The sequence below is a fragment of the Bos taurus genome, chromosome 15 (genome assembly GCF_002263795.3).
Source record: "Bos taurus isolate L1 Dominette 01449 registration number 42190680 breed Hereford chromosome 15, ARS-UCD2.0, whole genome shotgun sequence".
NCBI classification, from domain to species: domain Eukaryota; kingdom Metazoa; phylum Chordata; class Mammalia; order Artiodactyla; family Bovidae; genus Bos; species Bos taurus.
In genome coordinates this window covers 5,076,697-5,092,529 of record NC_037342.1, presented here as the reverse complement: position 1 = coordinate 5,092,529, position 15,833 = coordinate 5,076,697, and the positions used below count along the sequence as shown (strand labels likewise).

At 37.4% G+C, this 15,833-nt stretch overlaps 1 protein-coding gene across 2 annotated transcripts in view; it reads left to right on the top strand.

Moving 5' to 3' along the window:
- Positions 1–15,833, top strand: part of DYNC2H1 (dynein cytoplasmic 2 heavy chain 1) — a 395,032-nt gene that overhangs the window by 359,630 nt on the left and 19,569 nt on the right. For both annotated transcript variants that reach the window (XM_024975702.2, XM_024975701.2), the window contains 2 exons: positions 2,288–2,397; positions 5,387–5,468. In XM_024975702.2, coding sequence (XP_024831470.1) covers positions 2,288–2,397; positions 5,387–5,468 — 192 coding nt within the window. The remainder of the gene's footprint in view (positions 1–2,287; positions 2,398–5,386; positions 5,469–15,833) is intronic.

Genomic DNA, 15,833 nt, shown 5'->3' with positions numbered 1-15,833 from the left:
TAAAATAGTGTTTTAAGATAATAGGAATTAATATTTACAATAAAAATGGATCATGGAAGCATAATTTGTTGTCTGTGGTTAGGTAATGAAAATAGAAGGCAGATATAAAATATTTGATAAGGAGTAAATAATCTTTGTTATATATAATTTTAAATTATTTAATTGAGAACTAAATGCTTTATGGTATATCTACTTTATGGACTGTTATTTAAAAGTGTCATTATTAAAAGGGTAATATCTAGGAAAAAGTAATTATACTTTGTTAAACAGATATCTTTTTAATCATTTCTATATTTTAAAAAATCCATATATATCTATTTATACTTGTATTTGGGGGAGTTGAGGAATAATAGAATAGAAATGAATCTAGGCCTTAGGCTTTATTTTAACTAAGAATGTTTTCCTCCCAAATAGATAATTAATTTATCTGTAAATTTGTCTTGATTGAATGATTTATTTTAGTAACAAATGTTTTAAAATTTTAAATAATTCCTCATAATTAACTTTATATGGGTAGTAGTTCAAAATCTTAAATTTAACCATTAACATAATTGGTTCTGAACATATTTTTGTCACATATTCTGTTTGTGTCTTTTTTAGTAATAACTTGTGAAGTCTATGCTTTTTTTTAATCTAAAAAAAGATGAGTGGATATATATAGTATATGTGTAAGGATTCACCTTGCTGTACACCTAAAACTAATCCAACATTATAAATCAACTGTACTCCAATAAAAATTTAAAAAGAAAAATATAGTCTTTTCTCATTTTAAAATCAACATATTATCAATTGGTAGGATGGACATAGGAACATTTTTTCTACTCATTGTAGGGTAGGAATAATAGTCAAATGCATGAAGATATTAATTAATGCAAGCACACTAGCTTTGGAGATTTTAATTTCTCCTATTCTAGACCTGCTGACAGATAGAAATGCTTGGATGGATAACAGAGTGTTATAGGATATGAAACAGCCTGTCTACACAATAATCTTGTAGTTGCAAAGTCATGTCTGACTCTTTGCAACCCCATAAACTGTAGCCTACCAGCTCCTCTGTCCATGGAATTTCTCAGACAAGAATACTAGAGTGGTCCCAGTGGAGGAGTCCCTTCTCCACTACACAGTAATACATTAAATAAATTATTTTTCCTAGACTTTATAAATCATGCAAAATTAATTACTGAGTAAATGAGAGTTCGGAAAGTTGCTGCAGTACCATCACTGTGTACCAGCTGAAATAGCAAACTGATTAAGAAATTGTCAGTAAAGCTATCTATCTCTTAAGGCACAATAGCACTGCCAGGAAATATTACAGAGAAACAAATCATCTGAGTTTATTATCTGACTCCAACACTATGTGACCTTGGGCATGCCCTTAACCTCACCATGCCTCCATTTTCTGATTGTAAAATGGGGATATTAACCAACATCAGGACTGTGGTAAGCATAAAATTGGCCAATACATGGAAAGCATATAACAAATTTGCACTCGACTTTGTTGTTTTTATTTGTTCCAAATATCAATCTTTCATTATACTTATCAAACATACTTTATGATAATGTTTCTTTCTCCAAATGGAGTATAAATTGATTTACAAAGTGGTAGATAAGTAGAAAAGACTATTTAAAAAAACATGTTTTAACAAAAAAAATTATTTTTTCTTGGACATTACTGTCCACTATAATACTTGATTTAGTAAAATGGCAAATTTACTATTAAATCTTGAACACAAATCCAGAATTAGCAACCTTGGGAATTCTAGTTTTAGACCTAGATGCTCAGTATCTCCAGAGCATACTTTGAAAGGTGAGTCATCAGTAAAAGAAGTATTAGTCCAGACTTAAATGCTGTATAGGAGATTAAATGTCATATTTTGCACTTTTTATTCTGAGTAGATCTCTACTAACAAAAAGATCCCCTGGAGAAGGGAATGGCAACTCACTCCAGTATTCTTGCCTGGCGAATTCCATGGACAGAGGAGCCTGGCAGGCTACAGTCCACAGGGTCGCAAAGAGTTGGACGCAACTGAGCAGCTAACACTAAGTATTGACAAAAGGTTGTGCAAAGAAGCTTTTTTGTGTGATAGATGGATATTATGCCAAAAAGCTGCAGTAGATTTCATAACATACAGTGGAAGTTTTTTCCCTACACATCATTTCAGAGCATTTGGAAATTTCATTACTTCCTCATTGAAAATGATTTCTGCATAGTTATTCTTTAATAGATATTTATCTTTCAGATCTGCAAAGTTTTTAAATGTGTATTTGTGTATTTCCCTCCTTCTAGAGCTGGGTAGAGAGAGCTGAAAAACAGACTCTTCTCTCTGACACACTTGACCTATCAGAACTCTTCCATCCAGACACGTTTCTCAACGCTCTTCGCCAGGAAACTGCAAGGTAAATAGAGTGAAGTACTTATTTGTCTGAGAGGTTAATTACACACTTTGTTCACTTCTGATCACATTTGCTTGATTGTCAAGAAATAAATTTATTGTTGAATCCAAATAGTTGTGTTATTTCTTAGTACTTTACTGTTAATAACAGTTAACTTTTAGAGAACATTGCTTTTGAAATATGATGTGATTTTTTATTAGAATTCAAATAAACAAACTCTGATTTTTAACATTTTGGTCATTTATCTTTCTAGACCTATTGTGTCCAGTATGGTAGGCAGAAGTTAAATAGAGCTATTTAAATTTTAATGAATTTAAATAAGATTAAGCCTGCCATTTATGGGGTCGCACAGAGTGTGACACGACTGAAATGACTTAGCAGCAGCAGCAAGGAGACCAAGATGGTGGAGTAGGAGGATGTGGACCTCACATCCCCCCATGAACACTTCAAAAATAATCTACGTGTGGAACAATTCTCACTGAAAACTCACTGGAAACTGGTAGAAGAACTCCTTTATAACCAAGGCTGTAAGAAAAAAACACGTATAATTGGGTAGGAAGGAAAGAAAAGCAATCAAGTCAGGACCTGTGACCCTGAGAGGGAGACTCAGGGAAAAGGGGATTTTATGGGAAGACCCTCATACTACATCGAACTACAGACTGGGCATCCAATTCCTGGGGTCCTGCATGGAGGAGCCAAACCCCCTTTGCTGGTTGGAGGACTGTTGGGACAGACAGAAAACATGAGGAAGGCGGGACTCCATGCAAGACAAGTGTGTGCACACTGGTTAGCCCTGAGGCAGGGTGGACAGAGGTCTGCTCGAGCAGCTGCTGGGCTTCCCATGACTGCTTCATTGTACACCCCGGCCCGAGCCAATCAAATCTCTGGCCCCACACGCTCCGTGCCACAGTGTGGCCCTGGATCTGAGGTGACCAGGACCTAGGAAAAGACTATGCCTTAGGAGGCAGAGGGGACTCGGTCCTGAGCTGGACTCTGGGGGGGTCTGTGGTGGCCATTGTTGGCACCTACTCAATTGGTGCCCCAGAAGCATCCCGGATTTATGAGAGCAGCTACTGTATCCTACGGCTTAACTTCCCACCCCATGGGGGTGAAAGAAAACCACACAGGCCCTGCCTCCCCTGTGGAACATAGAGGTGTTGAAGATGTGATCAGCTGTGAGAGACACAGAGGCCTTGCCCCCACCACAGGGCAGAGAGGGCTGCTGTAGCGGGTGCATGGTCTGATGCAACGACCTCATCACACGCCACAGCCCAAGCTAAGCAAACACTCTGGCGTCCCTCAGTCCATGCCTCAGCACAGCGCTGGATCTGGGCAGATGTGAGCAGGGAAAGACTTGACCATGCACTGTATCTGAGCAGAACCACAGATGCCTACACAGTCAGCACACTGGGCAGCTTTAAGCACAGGAAGCTCACTTGCTTCAGCACTCCCCTCCAGAGACAAAATTCCTGGTGTGGGGAGAGAGCAAGACATAGGCTTAATGAGAATGGAGCCAGCTCATGCCTGACGCACAGGTCTTCCACTCCAGCCAGAGGATCAGACCCTTCCCTTAATAGGGCGGGGATGGCTACTGACCACAGAGGGAGTTTTGCCTCAAACCCCAGGCCAACTCTGTCTTCAGATTCAAGCCTTACCAAAGTGGTAGCTGACAGCACACTCTGAGGAAAGACGTGACTGGCACCCGCATCAGATCTAGCTCTTCCATCAAAAGCATTGAGCACATGGGGTCTACATCAAGATACTCCCACATAAGAATACCCCTTCAAGATGTAATAAGTAACTGTTTCACCTAAATTCATAGAGGCAGAGAACAGTAAGTAAAATGAAAAAGCCAGAGGAGCTACTCCTAATTGAAAAAAGCAAGAGAAAACCCCTGAAAAAATAGATAATGAAAGAGAAATAAACAATTTATCAGATAAATTATTGGAAATATTGGAAGTGAAAATGTTAACTGAATTAGGAAAAGGAATTGATCTAAAATATGAGCTTCTTCACTAGGAACCAGAAAATATAAAGACCCAGTCAAAAATAATTCAATAGCTGAAATTAAAAAAAAAAAAAACATTAAAAGGAATGAATAGCAGACTAACTGATACAGAGGAACACATAAGCAATCTGGGAAGATAGAATAATGGAAATCATCCAGTCAGAACACCAGAAAGGAAAACAAAAAAGCAATTCAAGAAACAAATATCTCTGAGAACATTGTATCCTCACTTTTGCATTATATTAGCTTCAGAAGGAGAAGAGAGAAGAATGGAAATGTATTTGAGGAAATTATGCTGAAACTTCAAAAACCTGAAAGAGGAAATAGATATCCAAGTATAGGAAATACAGAGGGTCTCAAACAAATTGGACCTCGTTAAGCTTAAAAGCTTTTGTACAACAAAGAAAACCATCAACAAAATGGAATGGGGAAAATATTTGCAAACAGTGCAATAATGGCCAAGGGGTCAGTATCCAAAATATATATATAAACAGCTTGTTCAGCTTAATATCAGGAGAAATAAACAATCCCATAAAAAGGGGTCAAAGAAAAAATATGATTTCTCAGTATACTAGCCACATTTGTAGTTCTCAGTAGCCGAATGTGAGTAGTGACTGCCATTTTGAACTGAATGAAAATATTTTCATCTTTTTTGTAGAAATTTCTCTTAGACAGTGCTGACTAGGCTTCTTTGTGGGAAACAGTATTTGATGGTTAAGATCAAACTGTTTAAAGACAAATTGGAATGTAATGAAAGAGACCCTTCCAAAAATACACTGGGAAAAAATATAGTTGTTTTTTGTGCTTTAGGGGATCTTCAAATTTGTTGCACCTTGAGATCTTATTCTAAATATCAATATTTCAGTTGAGCTGGTAAACATTTATTGAACCCCCCTCATATACCTGCATTAAGAGTGATAGTCAATATATTCTATAGCTCCTGCAAATTACTGCTTTCTGACATTTGACATTTCACTTTTACAGAGCTATGGTCTGTTCTGTGGATAGCCTCAAATTTGTGGCATCATGGAAAGGTCGCCTACAGGAAGCAAAGCTTCAAATTAAGGTATTAGACTGATTTTACATATTTATCTGAGTCAAAGATTATATAAGTACCAACTATGATAAAGAAATTCTCCTCCAGTCTCAAAGTCACAAGAAATAGATTGTATTACCTATGTGAAAAATCAAAGTAAGTTAAGATTTAACATGAAGCAGGCTATACAAAATACAACCTATTCTAATACAAAAATAAGAATATTGGGAATATAACATATTTGAAAATATAACTCATTAAAAAATGATATAAATCTTGAAGTTCTATTACCTCTTCCAACATTCAAGGTAATAAATACTTGCTATACAGTAAAGTATGTGATAGCTCAGTTGGTAAAGAATCCGTCTGCAGTCCAGGAGACCCCACTTTGATTCCTGGGTCTGAAAGATCCACTAGAGAAGGGATAGGCTACTGACTCCAGTATTCTTGGGCTTCCCTTGTGGCTCAGCTGGTAAAGAATCCACCTGCAATGTGGGGTTGCGAAGATACCCTGGAGAAGGGAAAAGCTACCCACTCCAGTATTCTGGCCTGGAGAATTCCATGGACTATAGTCCTTGGGGTCGCAAAGAGTCAGACACGACTGAGCAACTGTCACTTTCAAAGTACGTGTAAATGTATATTAAAATTTTAAATTAAATCTTGTCCTTAGATAGTTTACAGTTTGTTAATGCATTAGGTGTCTGCTAAAATCAAACCTACCATGTTAAAAAAAAATTAAACCATCTTTTGCCATATAAATTTTCATAGCAGCTCTACTGATAAAAGTGCATTCATTATTCTTGCAATAATAGATAATAATATCCATTCAAATATAATGACAGAACTAATGAAATCCTTTCCCCAGCAACTCCAGCCTTCTTCTGCGTCATCTTCTTCACATCTCTACCATTCCTTTTTCACATTCTCACACATAGAATTGCCTTCTTGATGCGAAAAACTGACTCATTGGTAAAGACCCTGATGCTGGGAAAGATTGAGGTCAAGAGGAAAAGGGGATGACAGAGGATGAGATGGTTGGATGGTATCACTGGTTCACTGGACATGAGTTTGAGCAAACTCAGGGAGATAGTGATGGACAGGGAAGCCTTGCATGCTGCAGTTCCTAGAGTCATAAAGAGTCAGACACGACTTAGTGACTGTCATTGAAGACAAAGACTGTCTTATCTATCCTCAGATCCTTAGCATCTAGTTCAATGTTTTAACACATAATTAAAGTAAGGGCTTTCCCTGATGACTCAGTGGGTAAAGAATCTGCCTGCAACACAGGAGACAAAGGGGATGCGGATTTGATCCTGGAGTCAGGAAGATCCGCTGGGAGGAGGAAATGGCAATTTGTTCCAATACTCTTGCCTGAGAAATCCCATGGACAAGAAGAGCCTGGAAGGCTACAGTCCGTGGAGTCACAAAGAGTCGGACATGCCTGAGCATGTGCACGCGTGCACACACACACACACAATTAATGTAAGACTATATTTCTTTAACTTAGTTAACCTTAGGCAACTGACATATCAGAAATTCTGTTTCATAATCCTAGTTTCCAGGCCAACGATTTTCTTTTCATATCACTACTACTTTCTAACATACTGTATAATTTATTATATTTGTTATTTGTTGTTTGTCTTACTCTATTAGAATGTAAGCCCCATGAGAATAGTCTTTTTTTTTTTTTCAGTTTTCTTGTATCTCAAATACCTCCAGCGAAACCTCATACATAATAACCACTAATTATACTCTAGTTGAATTGTTGAGTGGAGGATCAACAATAGCAGAGGCACTATAACAGGCCTTATTGACGTCAACTGTGATGCACAGTGTGCCAGAGATTTGACCATTGGCAATAAGTTAGGTCTTTCCCTTTTGGCTTCATAGATTACAGAAACATTCTCCCTTGAAGCAAAATTAGCAGGTTCTTGTTCATCCTTTGCATTTTAACCTTAATCTCTAGCCCATAAAAGCTACCTTAATTATTATTGGTATACATAAACTGTGGCCTAGTCATTAAGGAGAAGGAGGAAACCCATGAACCATGCACTTAACCTGATTGTGTGGTCTCTTAGCATACACATAGAATGTAGTATCGTTATTTAGGTAAACTACTATAGAAAACAAGGGGAACAAATTTTATTTTACTCTGTGTCAAGGTGTATTCATATTTCCCAAACTATTATCCCCCTGTTCTTACAAAATGAAATAAAATTATCTACAATCAGAAAATCCCCAAGTGTATATGTTTTGTTTTATAAATGGGAGGGGGGAGGCTGACATAAAACAAAATTCTAATCTTAAGTCACCCAAAACAGAGCCATGTGACTTTTTAAAGTAATTAATAGAGCAGTCTGAGCCTTTGTTGTCTCTTTTATCATGGATATAAATAATAATTTCCTTGACATGTTTATTACAATAAACATGTAATAAACCTATATATGTGTGTATAACCTATATATGTGTGAAAACTATATCTGAAAACCTATATATGTGTGTGTGTTTTTATTTATTTCTCTAGATTTGGATTAGGTTTTATTAGGCAGTATGTGTTCTTTTAATTAGAAACAAAAGTATGTTTTAGTATAAAGTTCTCTGCTTTTATCTGGTAAAGCAGAATTCTTTCATTTTTCATTTGAAATTTATAAAAGCAACTTTATTGTTAAATACTAAAATATTTGTTGGTCAGTATGTTTAGGAATAAGTTTTATAGAATTATGTCTTAAACTTTAAAAAAATATCCCTTCATATGGGATTTGAGTTGATTCAACAGAATTTTTCCTCTCTGGCCCCTCATTCATGTAAACAATAGGAGCATATTTCCTCATTTCTTACCTGCAGTTTATATTTCTCAGATTAAACGTTTTTATAACTTTTTATAGTTATAACTGCAACCCCTTACTGCAGTTGGCATAATCAGTAAGTTTTAAATAATTGATTTAGGTTCCTTTCAATCAAGTTTTCAATGAAAGGATTGTTTTGATAGGAAAATTTTAGATTTGAATTATATTTAAATTTTACTGTCACTGTAAAACTTAACTGGCTTTAAATTTTTTCAGTCTCTACCACCCTAGACTGAATTCAACTAGTGAAATCTTCAAGCAAGGCTATATAGTTCCCATATCAATCAATATCTCAAACCCCTTAGACCCGCTTAAGAGAATATGTATGTATATTGATTTTTTTAGATCCTGAATGTGGCCCTCTAAAATTTCCTCACTTCCATTATTGATTTGTTACTTGTTAACAGCAGTTCTGAAACTTAGTACCAGAAAATGCATCAATCAAACACCTGTTCAGCCTGCATGCTTGATCTTGCCCAAGGCTGTGAAAGTTTGGCTCTGGCAAACCTGGGCCGCTTCCAGTTCGCTCCTTGACTGGCAATGCTGCCAAACACAAAGGGCAAAATCAAGTCTTCTACCTTGGCAAATCAGGCTTATTAAACACGTTATACTCTTGTTAATAATGCACAGTTGTCTGAGATACCTGAAAGCTGCTGCTCCTTTGGGACCTAGTAGCATATTAAAGCCACTTATGCTTGCCAGGTCGTTTGGGCTGCTTCATGCCAGGCTAGGGTTGGCCCATTTACCAAGTGGTTAGTATACTATTTGTATTTCAACTCCCTCTCTTTTAGAGCTTACTAGGAAATAAAAGTTAAAACAATGAGGAAATTGGAGATTTAGACATTTGAGGTTTCATGAGGAGAATGGGCTCATCAGAATTAGGAGTTACAAGCTTCAGACACATCTTCCCCAAATAAGTGTGAGCTGCCAGTTGTAGCTTATCAGTCCAGCAGTGAAAAACTTATCTCCCCCCAACCAAAAAAAAACCCTTAAATAATTCTTTTATTTTTAACTGACATTTTGAAATAGTTTATTGGCATTACTATGGCCTTATGTCTACCAAATATGATAATTATAGTCCAGAGGAAAATACAAAATACAACCTCTCTCTCTTCATCTTTCCACTCAAATAGACCAACCAGTATTCAGTGACAGGACCTCTTTTTTTTTTTTTTTTTATTGAAGGATAGTTGCTTTACAGAATTTTGTTCTTTTCTGTCAAACCTCAACATGAATCAGCCATAGGTATACATATATCCCCTCCCTTTTGAACCTGCCTCCCATCTCCCTCCCCAGCCCACCCCTCTAGGTTGATCGAACCCCTGTTTGAGTTTCCTGACTCATATAGCAAATTCCCGTTGGCTATCTATTTTACATATGGTAATGTAAGTTTTCACATTACTCTTTTCATGCATCTCACCCTCTCCTCTCCTCTCCCCATGTCCATAAGTCTTCTCTATGTCTATTTCTCCACTGCTGTCCTGTAAATAAATTCTTCAGTACCATTTTTCTAGATTCTGTATATATGTGTTAGAATATGATATTTATCTGTCTTTTTCTGACTCACTTCACTCTGTATAATAGATTCTAGGTTCATCCACCTCATCAGAACTGACTCAAATGTGTTCCTTTCTATGGTTGAGTAATGTTCCTTTATATGGTTGAGTAATATTCCATTGTGTATATGTACCACAATTTCTTTATCCATCCATCTATGGACATCTAGGTTTTTTGCATGTTCTAGCTATTGTAAACAGTGCTGCAGTGAGCAATGGGATACATTTTCAATTTTGGTCTTTTTCAATTTTTCATATATGCCTTGGAGTGGGATTGCTGGGTCACATGGTGGTTTTATTCCTAGATTTTTTAAGGAATCTCCATACCGTCTTCCATAGTGGCTGTATCAATTTACATTCCTACCAACAGTCTAAGAACATTCCCTTTTCTCCTCACCCTCTCCAGCATTTATCATTTGTAGACTGTTTGATGATGGCCATTCTGACCAGTGTGAGGGGATATCTCATGGTAGTTTTGATTTGCATTTCTCTAATAATGAGCGATATTGAGCATCTTTTCATGTGTTTGTTAGCCATCTGTATGTCTCCTTTGGAGAAATGTCTGTTTAGGTCTTTTTCCCACTTTTTGATTGGGTTGTTTGTTTTTCTGGTATGGAGTTATATGAGCTGCTTGTATATTTTGGAAATTAATCCTTTGTCAGTTTCATTTGCTATTATTTTCTCCCATTCTGAGGGTTGTCTTTTTACCTTGCTTATAGTTTCCTTTGCTGTGCAAAAGCTTTTAAGTTTAATGAGGTCCCACTTGTTTGCTTTTTTCATTTTAAGACATATATTTCTAATAGTTTTCATTTTTAAAACTGAGCACTTATGTGAATATCCGTATATTGTCATTATCAAGTAGATATTAATTTTAAATCATGGGGGAACTTTAAGAATGCTTAGCAATATGATTTTCTCTGAAAGTCAATCTCTAAAATGATTTGGTGTTTGCAAGATAATGTGATATAAAACTAGGTCAACAAAAAATTATTTTTCTTAAAAACTTAAATGACTGCAGCAATCAAAGGTTTTAAATCTGATATTCTTGTAGCATTAAGTGCTTAGAGTGTCTTATTATATTTACAGCAGTTTAATGGGCTTTCAGAGGCTTTTCTCGTGGCTCAGTGGTAAGGAATCTGCCTGCCAGTGCAGCAGACACAGGTTTGATCCTTGATCCCAGAAGATCCCACATGCTAGGGAACAACTAAGCCCACGCACCACAACTGTTGAGCCTGCGCTCTAGAGCCTGGGAGCTGCAACTACTGATCCCATGTGCCACAACTACTGAAGCCCGCGCTCTAGAGTCCATTCTCTGCAACAAGAGAAGCGGCTGCAGTGACAAGCCTGCACAACACACGTAGAGGGTAGCTTCTGCTTGCCACAACTGGAGAAAAGCCCATGCAGCAACAGAGACCCGGCACTGCCAAAAATAAATAAGTGGATAAAAATTCTCAAAAAGAAAAATAAAGCCTTTTAATTCTTAGTTGACTATACTGTTTCATAGCCTGGCCAACTTAATGCTATCTTCTCATGACCTCCAAATACAGTAGGAGGCTGAGAACTGTAATTTCCTGTTTGGAAAGTGTCTCTACTCTAAAACCTCTGACTTTCCTTGACACCTTACTGAAAAAGATTCAAAGTGCTGGGATTATGTACTAAGTTCCATTAACTGTTCTAGTCCTTCCCCAGCTTTCAAAAACTTTTGAGAAACCTGTTTGTATTTCTTACTGGAATATAACTGTCCCTAGCATATTCTCCTTTCTTCAACCTACATCAAGCCACATACATAATTTTATATTTTCTAGTAGTGACACTAAAAATATAAAGGAAACAGATAAAAATATTCTTAGTGTTATTTTATTTTACCTAATATATACAACATATTGTTGTTTCAGCATGTAATGCTTTGCTATGCTATGCTAAGTCACTTCAGTCGTGTCCGACTCTGTGCGACCCCATGGATTGTAGCCTAACAGGCTCCTCCGTCCATGGGATTTTTCCAAGCAAGAGTACTGGAGTGGGGTGCCATCGCCTTCTCCGTCAGCATGTAATACATATTTTAAAATTATGAATGACATATTTTACTTTCTCTTTTCTTATACAAAGTCCTTAAAATCTATCATATATTCTGTATTTATGGCACATCTCATTTCAGACTTGTAACATCTCAAGTGTTCAATAACATATGTGACCTTGGCTACTGTACTGAACAGTAGCTCTAAAGAGAGAAGGTAATTCCCTAGAGAAAATTAAACATTTTCTGGCATTCAAGTTTATTCCCAATCATTGTTAGTTACTTTTCTTATTAAACAAAAAAATACAGAAGAGGAAAGAATAGTAAATGAATCTCTATACTCAAAGTTTTCAAGATTTAGAGATATTTCTTCTTTTTCTCTTTTTTTATTGTCTTTGCTAAAGCAAAGTCCAGGCATTTTACTTCTCCATTTCTCAAAAAAAAAAATTCTCATATAAATATAATATATTGTCACACATACAAAAATTAACAATATTTCCTTGGCATCATTCCTTGGCAATAGCTAGTTCACAGCAGTATTTACCACTGTCTAAAAAAAAAAATAATTTCCAATAGTGTGTTCAGATTCGGGTCAAAGTCTAGACACTGTGTTTGGTTATTGCGTGCCTTATGTCTTTTCACATCTAGATCAAGTTCATCTTTTTATTTCATACCACTGTTTGTTACAGAATCAAGGTCACCTCTGCTGTAGAATAATATTTTCCTGGAATTCTCTTGCTTTATCTATGACCCAACGGATGTTGGCAATTTGATCTCTGGTTGCTCTGCCTTTTCTAAATCCAGCTTGAACATCTGGACATTCTCAGTTCACATGCTGTTGAAGCCTAGCTTGGGGAATTTTGAGCATTATTTTGCTAGCATGTGCAATAAGTGCAATTGTACAGTAGTTTGAACATTCTTTGGCATTGTCTTTCTTTGAGATTGGAATGAAAACTGACCTTTTCCAGTCCTGTGGCCACTGCTGAGTTTTCCAAATTTGCTGGCATATCCAAATAATTTCCAGTAAAACCTTTATTTTGTCTTATTTAAATGGATGGCACTATATAAGATAATTCTAGATAAGATAATGTCTAGAAACTAGTAGATGGATTAGCTTAAATGAATAGCAATAGCTATTCTTTGGGCACTTACTGTATATCAGGCATTTTTCCAAGTATTTTAAATATGATATTAGAGGAGAACTTTTATTTCCCTTTCCTGTAGTTTTTCCATGTGGAGGAATATTTACTAATGTTCATATTCCTAGACACTCTCTACCTTCTACCTGACTCCTCCCTTTCCAGGAAGGTGTCACTTTATCTGATTATGAGTTTGAGTCAGGAACCCAGGGCTGAATACTGTGCCTTCCTATGCTCTTCTCCTGGGTTACATATTCTGCTCCGCCCCTTCAAGGTAGTCCCTGCATCTGGTGTAGCTGGCTCCTTAGCATAGTACTGTCATAACTAGGAGTTAAGCCTTCCAAATTCTTGTGTTTGGTATTAGCAAGTACATTTGCCTGGAGATCTATCACATCCATCAAACTATCTTTTTCCAGGAAAAAAAGTAGTATGGCCTCTCTGCTTTTTCTCATTCCATTGATGCAGAATTACAGATGAAACAGGGTTCCATTTGTTGATACCACTCCAATCTCTGATATATCAATATTATCATTTTATTATATAAACAATAGCTATTGCTTTTTGAAAGTCCATGTTTTAATTTTCTTTAAATTCTGGAGTTGGAGAACGATAGAGGATGAGAGAGAAAAGGACAAATTTAGAGGATTTTATTAGAGGTGGTGACAGCCATTGGCAGTTGATAGTATATCGGAAGTTCAGAAGATGGAACCAAGAATGTCTCCCATGTGTCTGATCAAGCAACTACATGGTCAGTAGTGTCAGTTATTGAAATAAGGCTCTAAAGGACAGTATTTAACACCCCACAAACCCCTTGGTTAAAAGAGGAAAAGGAGAAGGGGGTGGTAGAGGATGACTTGGTTAGATAGTGTCACCAACTCAATTGAACTTGAGCAAAATCTGGGAGATAGTGGAGGATAGAGGAGCCTGGCATGCTGTGTAGTCCATGAGGTTGCAAAGAGTTGGACATGACTTAGTGACTTCACTAAAACAATATGCATATTACATAGTCAAGTTGTGATGCTGTCAGTGGAGACTACTTTTACAAATTTCTGTAGAGTCCAGTTGAGCTCAAAACTCAATATATATCTCAGTTTATATCTCTGTATATGCATATTGAAAAATCAAATCGCCAGCATTCCTTGGATCATGGAGAAAGCAAGGGAATTTCAGAAACACGTCTATTTCTGCTTCATTGACTACCGTGAAGCCTTTGACTGTGCGGATGACAGCAAACTGTGGAAAATTCTTAAAGAGGTGGCAGTATATCAGACCACCTTACATGTCTCCTGAGAAACCCATATGTGGATCAAGAAGCAAGAGAAATGGACATCAAACAACAGACTCGTTCAGAATTTGGGAAGGAGCATGACGAGGCTGTAATTATCACCCTGCTTATTTAGCTTAAATGCAGAATACATCCGGTCTTCCCAGGTGGCTCAGTGATAAAGAATCCACTGCCAATACAGGAGACATGGGTTCAAACCCTGGGTCAGAAAGAGCCCCTGGAATAAGAAATGACAACTCCACTTGTCAGTTGTCCAGTTGCCACTCCAGTATTCTTGCCTGGAAAATACCTTGGACAGATGAACCTGGTGGGCTACAGTCCAAAGGGTCACAAAGAGTCAGACACAACTGAGCCACTGAGCACGCATGCACTCAGGGTACATCTTGTGAAATGCTAGGCTGGCTGAGTCAGAAGCTGAAATCAAGATTGCAGGAGAAATATCAACAACCTCAGATATCATATTGCAGGTGATAGCAATATAACAGGGAACTAAAGAGCCTGTTGATGAGGGTGAAAGAAGAAAGTGAAAAGGCTGGCTTAAAACTCAACATGCAAAAAACTAAGATCATGGCATCCAGTCCCATCACTTCATGGCAAATAGATGGGGAACAAGTGGAAACAGTGGCGAATTGTATTTTCTTGGGCTCCAAAATCACTGCAGATGGTAACCGAAGCCATGAAATTAAAGGTAAATTCCTTCCTTGGAAGGAAAGGTATGATAAACCTAAACAGTATTAAAAAGCAGAGACATCACTTTATCAACAAAAGGCCCATATAGTCAAAGCTATGGTTTTTTTAGTAGTCATGTACAAATGTGAGAGTTGGAACATAAAGAAGGCTGAGCACCAAAGAACTGATGTTTGCAAATTGTGGTGCTGGAGAAGAGTCCCTTGGACAGCAAGGAGATTAAACCAGTGAATCCTAAAGGAAATCAACCCTGAATATTCATTAGAAGGATTGATGCTGGAGGTGAAGCTTCATCACTTTGGCCACCTGATGCAAAGAGCCAACTCATTGGAAAAGACTGACACTGGGAAAGAGTGAAGGCCATAGGAGAGGAGGCAGCAGAGGATGAGATAGTTAGATAGCATCACCAACTCAGTGGACATGAATTGGAGCACACTCTGGGAGGTAACACACAGAAGAGCCTGGCGTGCTGCAGTCCATGGAGTCACAAAGAGTTGAACGTGACTTAGTGATGGAACACCGACAATAGCATATATACTATGCATATTACATAGTCAAGTTGTGACACTATCTGTGGGGACTGCTTCTACAAATTTCTATAGAGACCACTTGAGCTCAAACCTCAGTGAAATTTCTGAAAGAGGCCTTAGAAGAATTATGTTGCCTAGGGACTTACTAGGGCTTCCCTGATAGCTCAGTTGGTAAAGAATCTGCTTGCAATGCAGGAGACCCCGGTTTGAGTCCTGGGTTGGGAAGATCCCTTGGAGAAGGGATAGGCTAGATAGGGAAGAATTTTCGAGCACTGAAATTAGTAAACACTTAAATTTTAATAAAAAAATGGGCCAAAGAACTAAACAGACATTTCTCC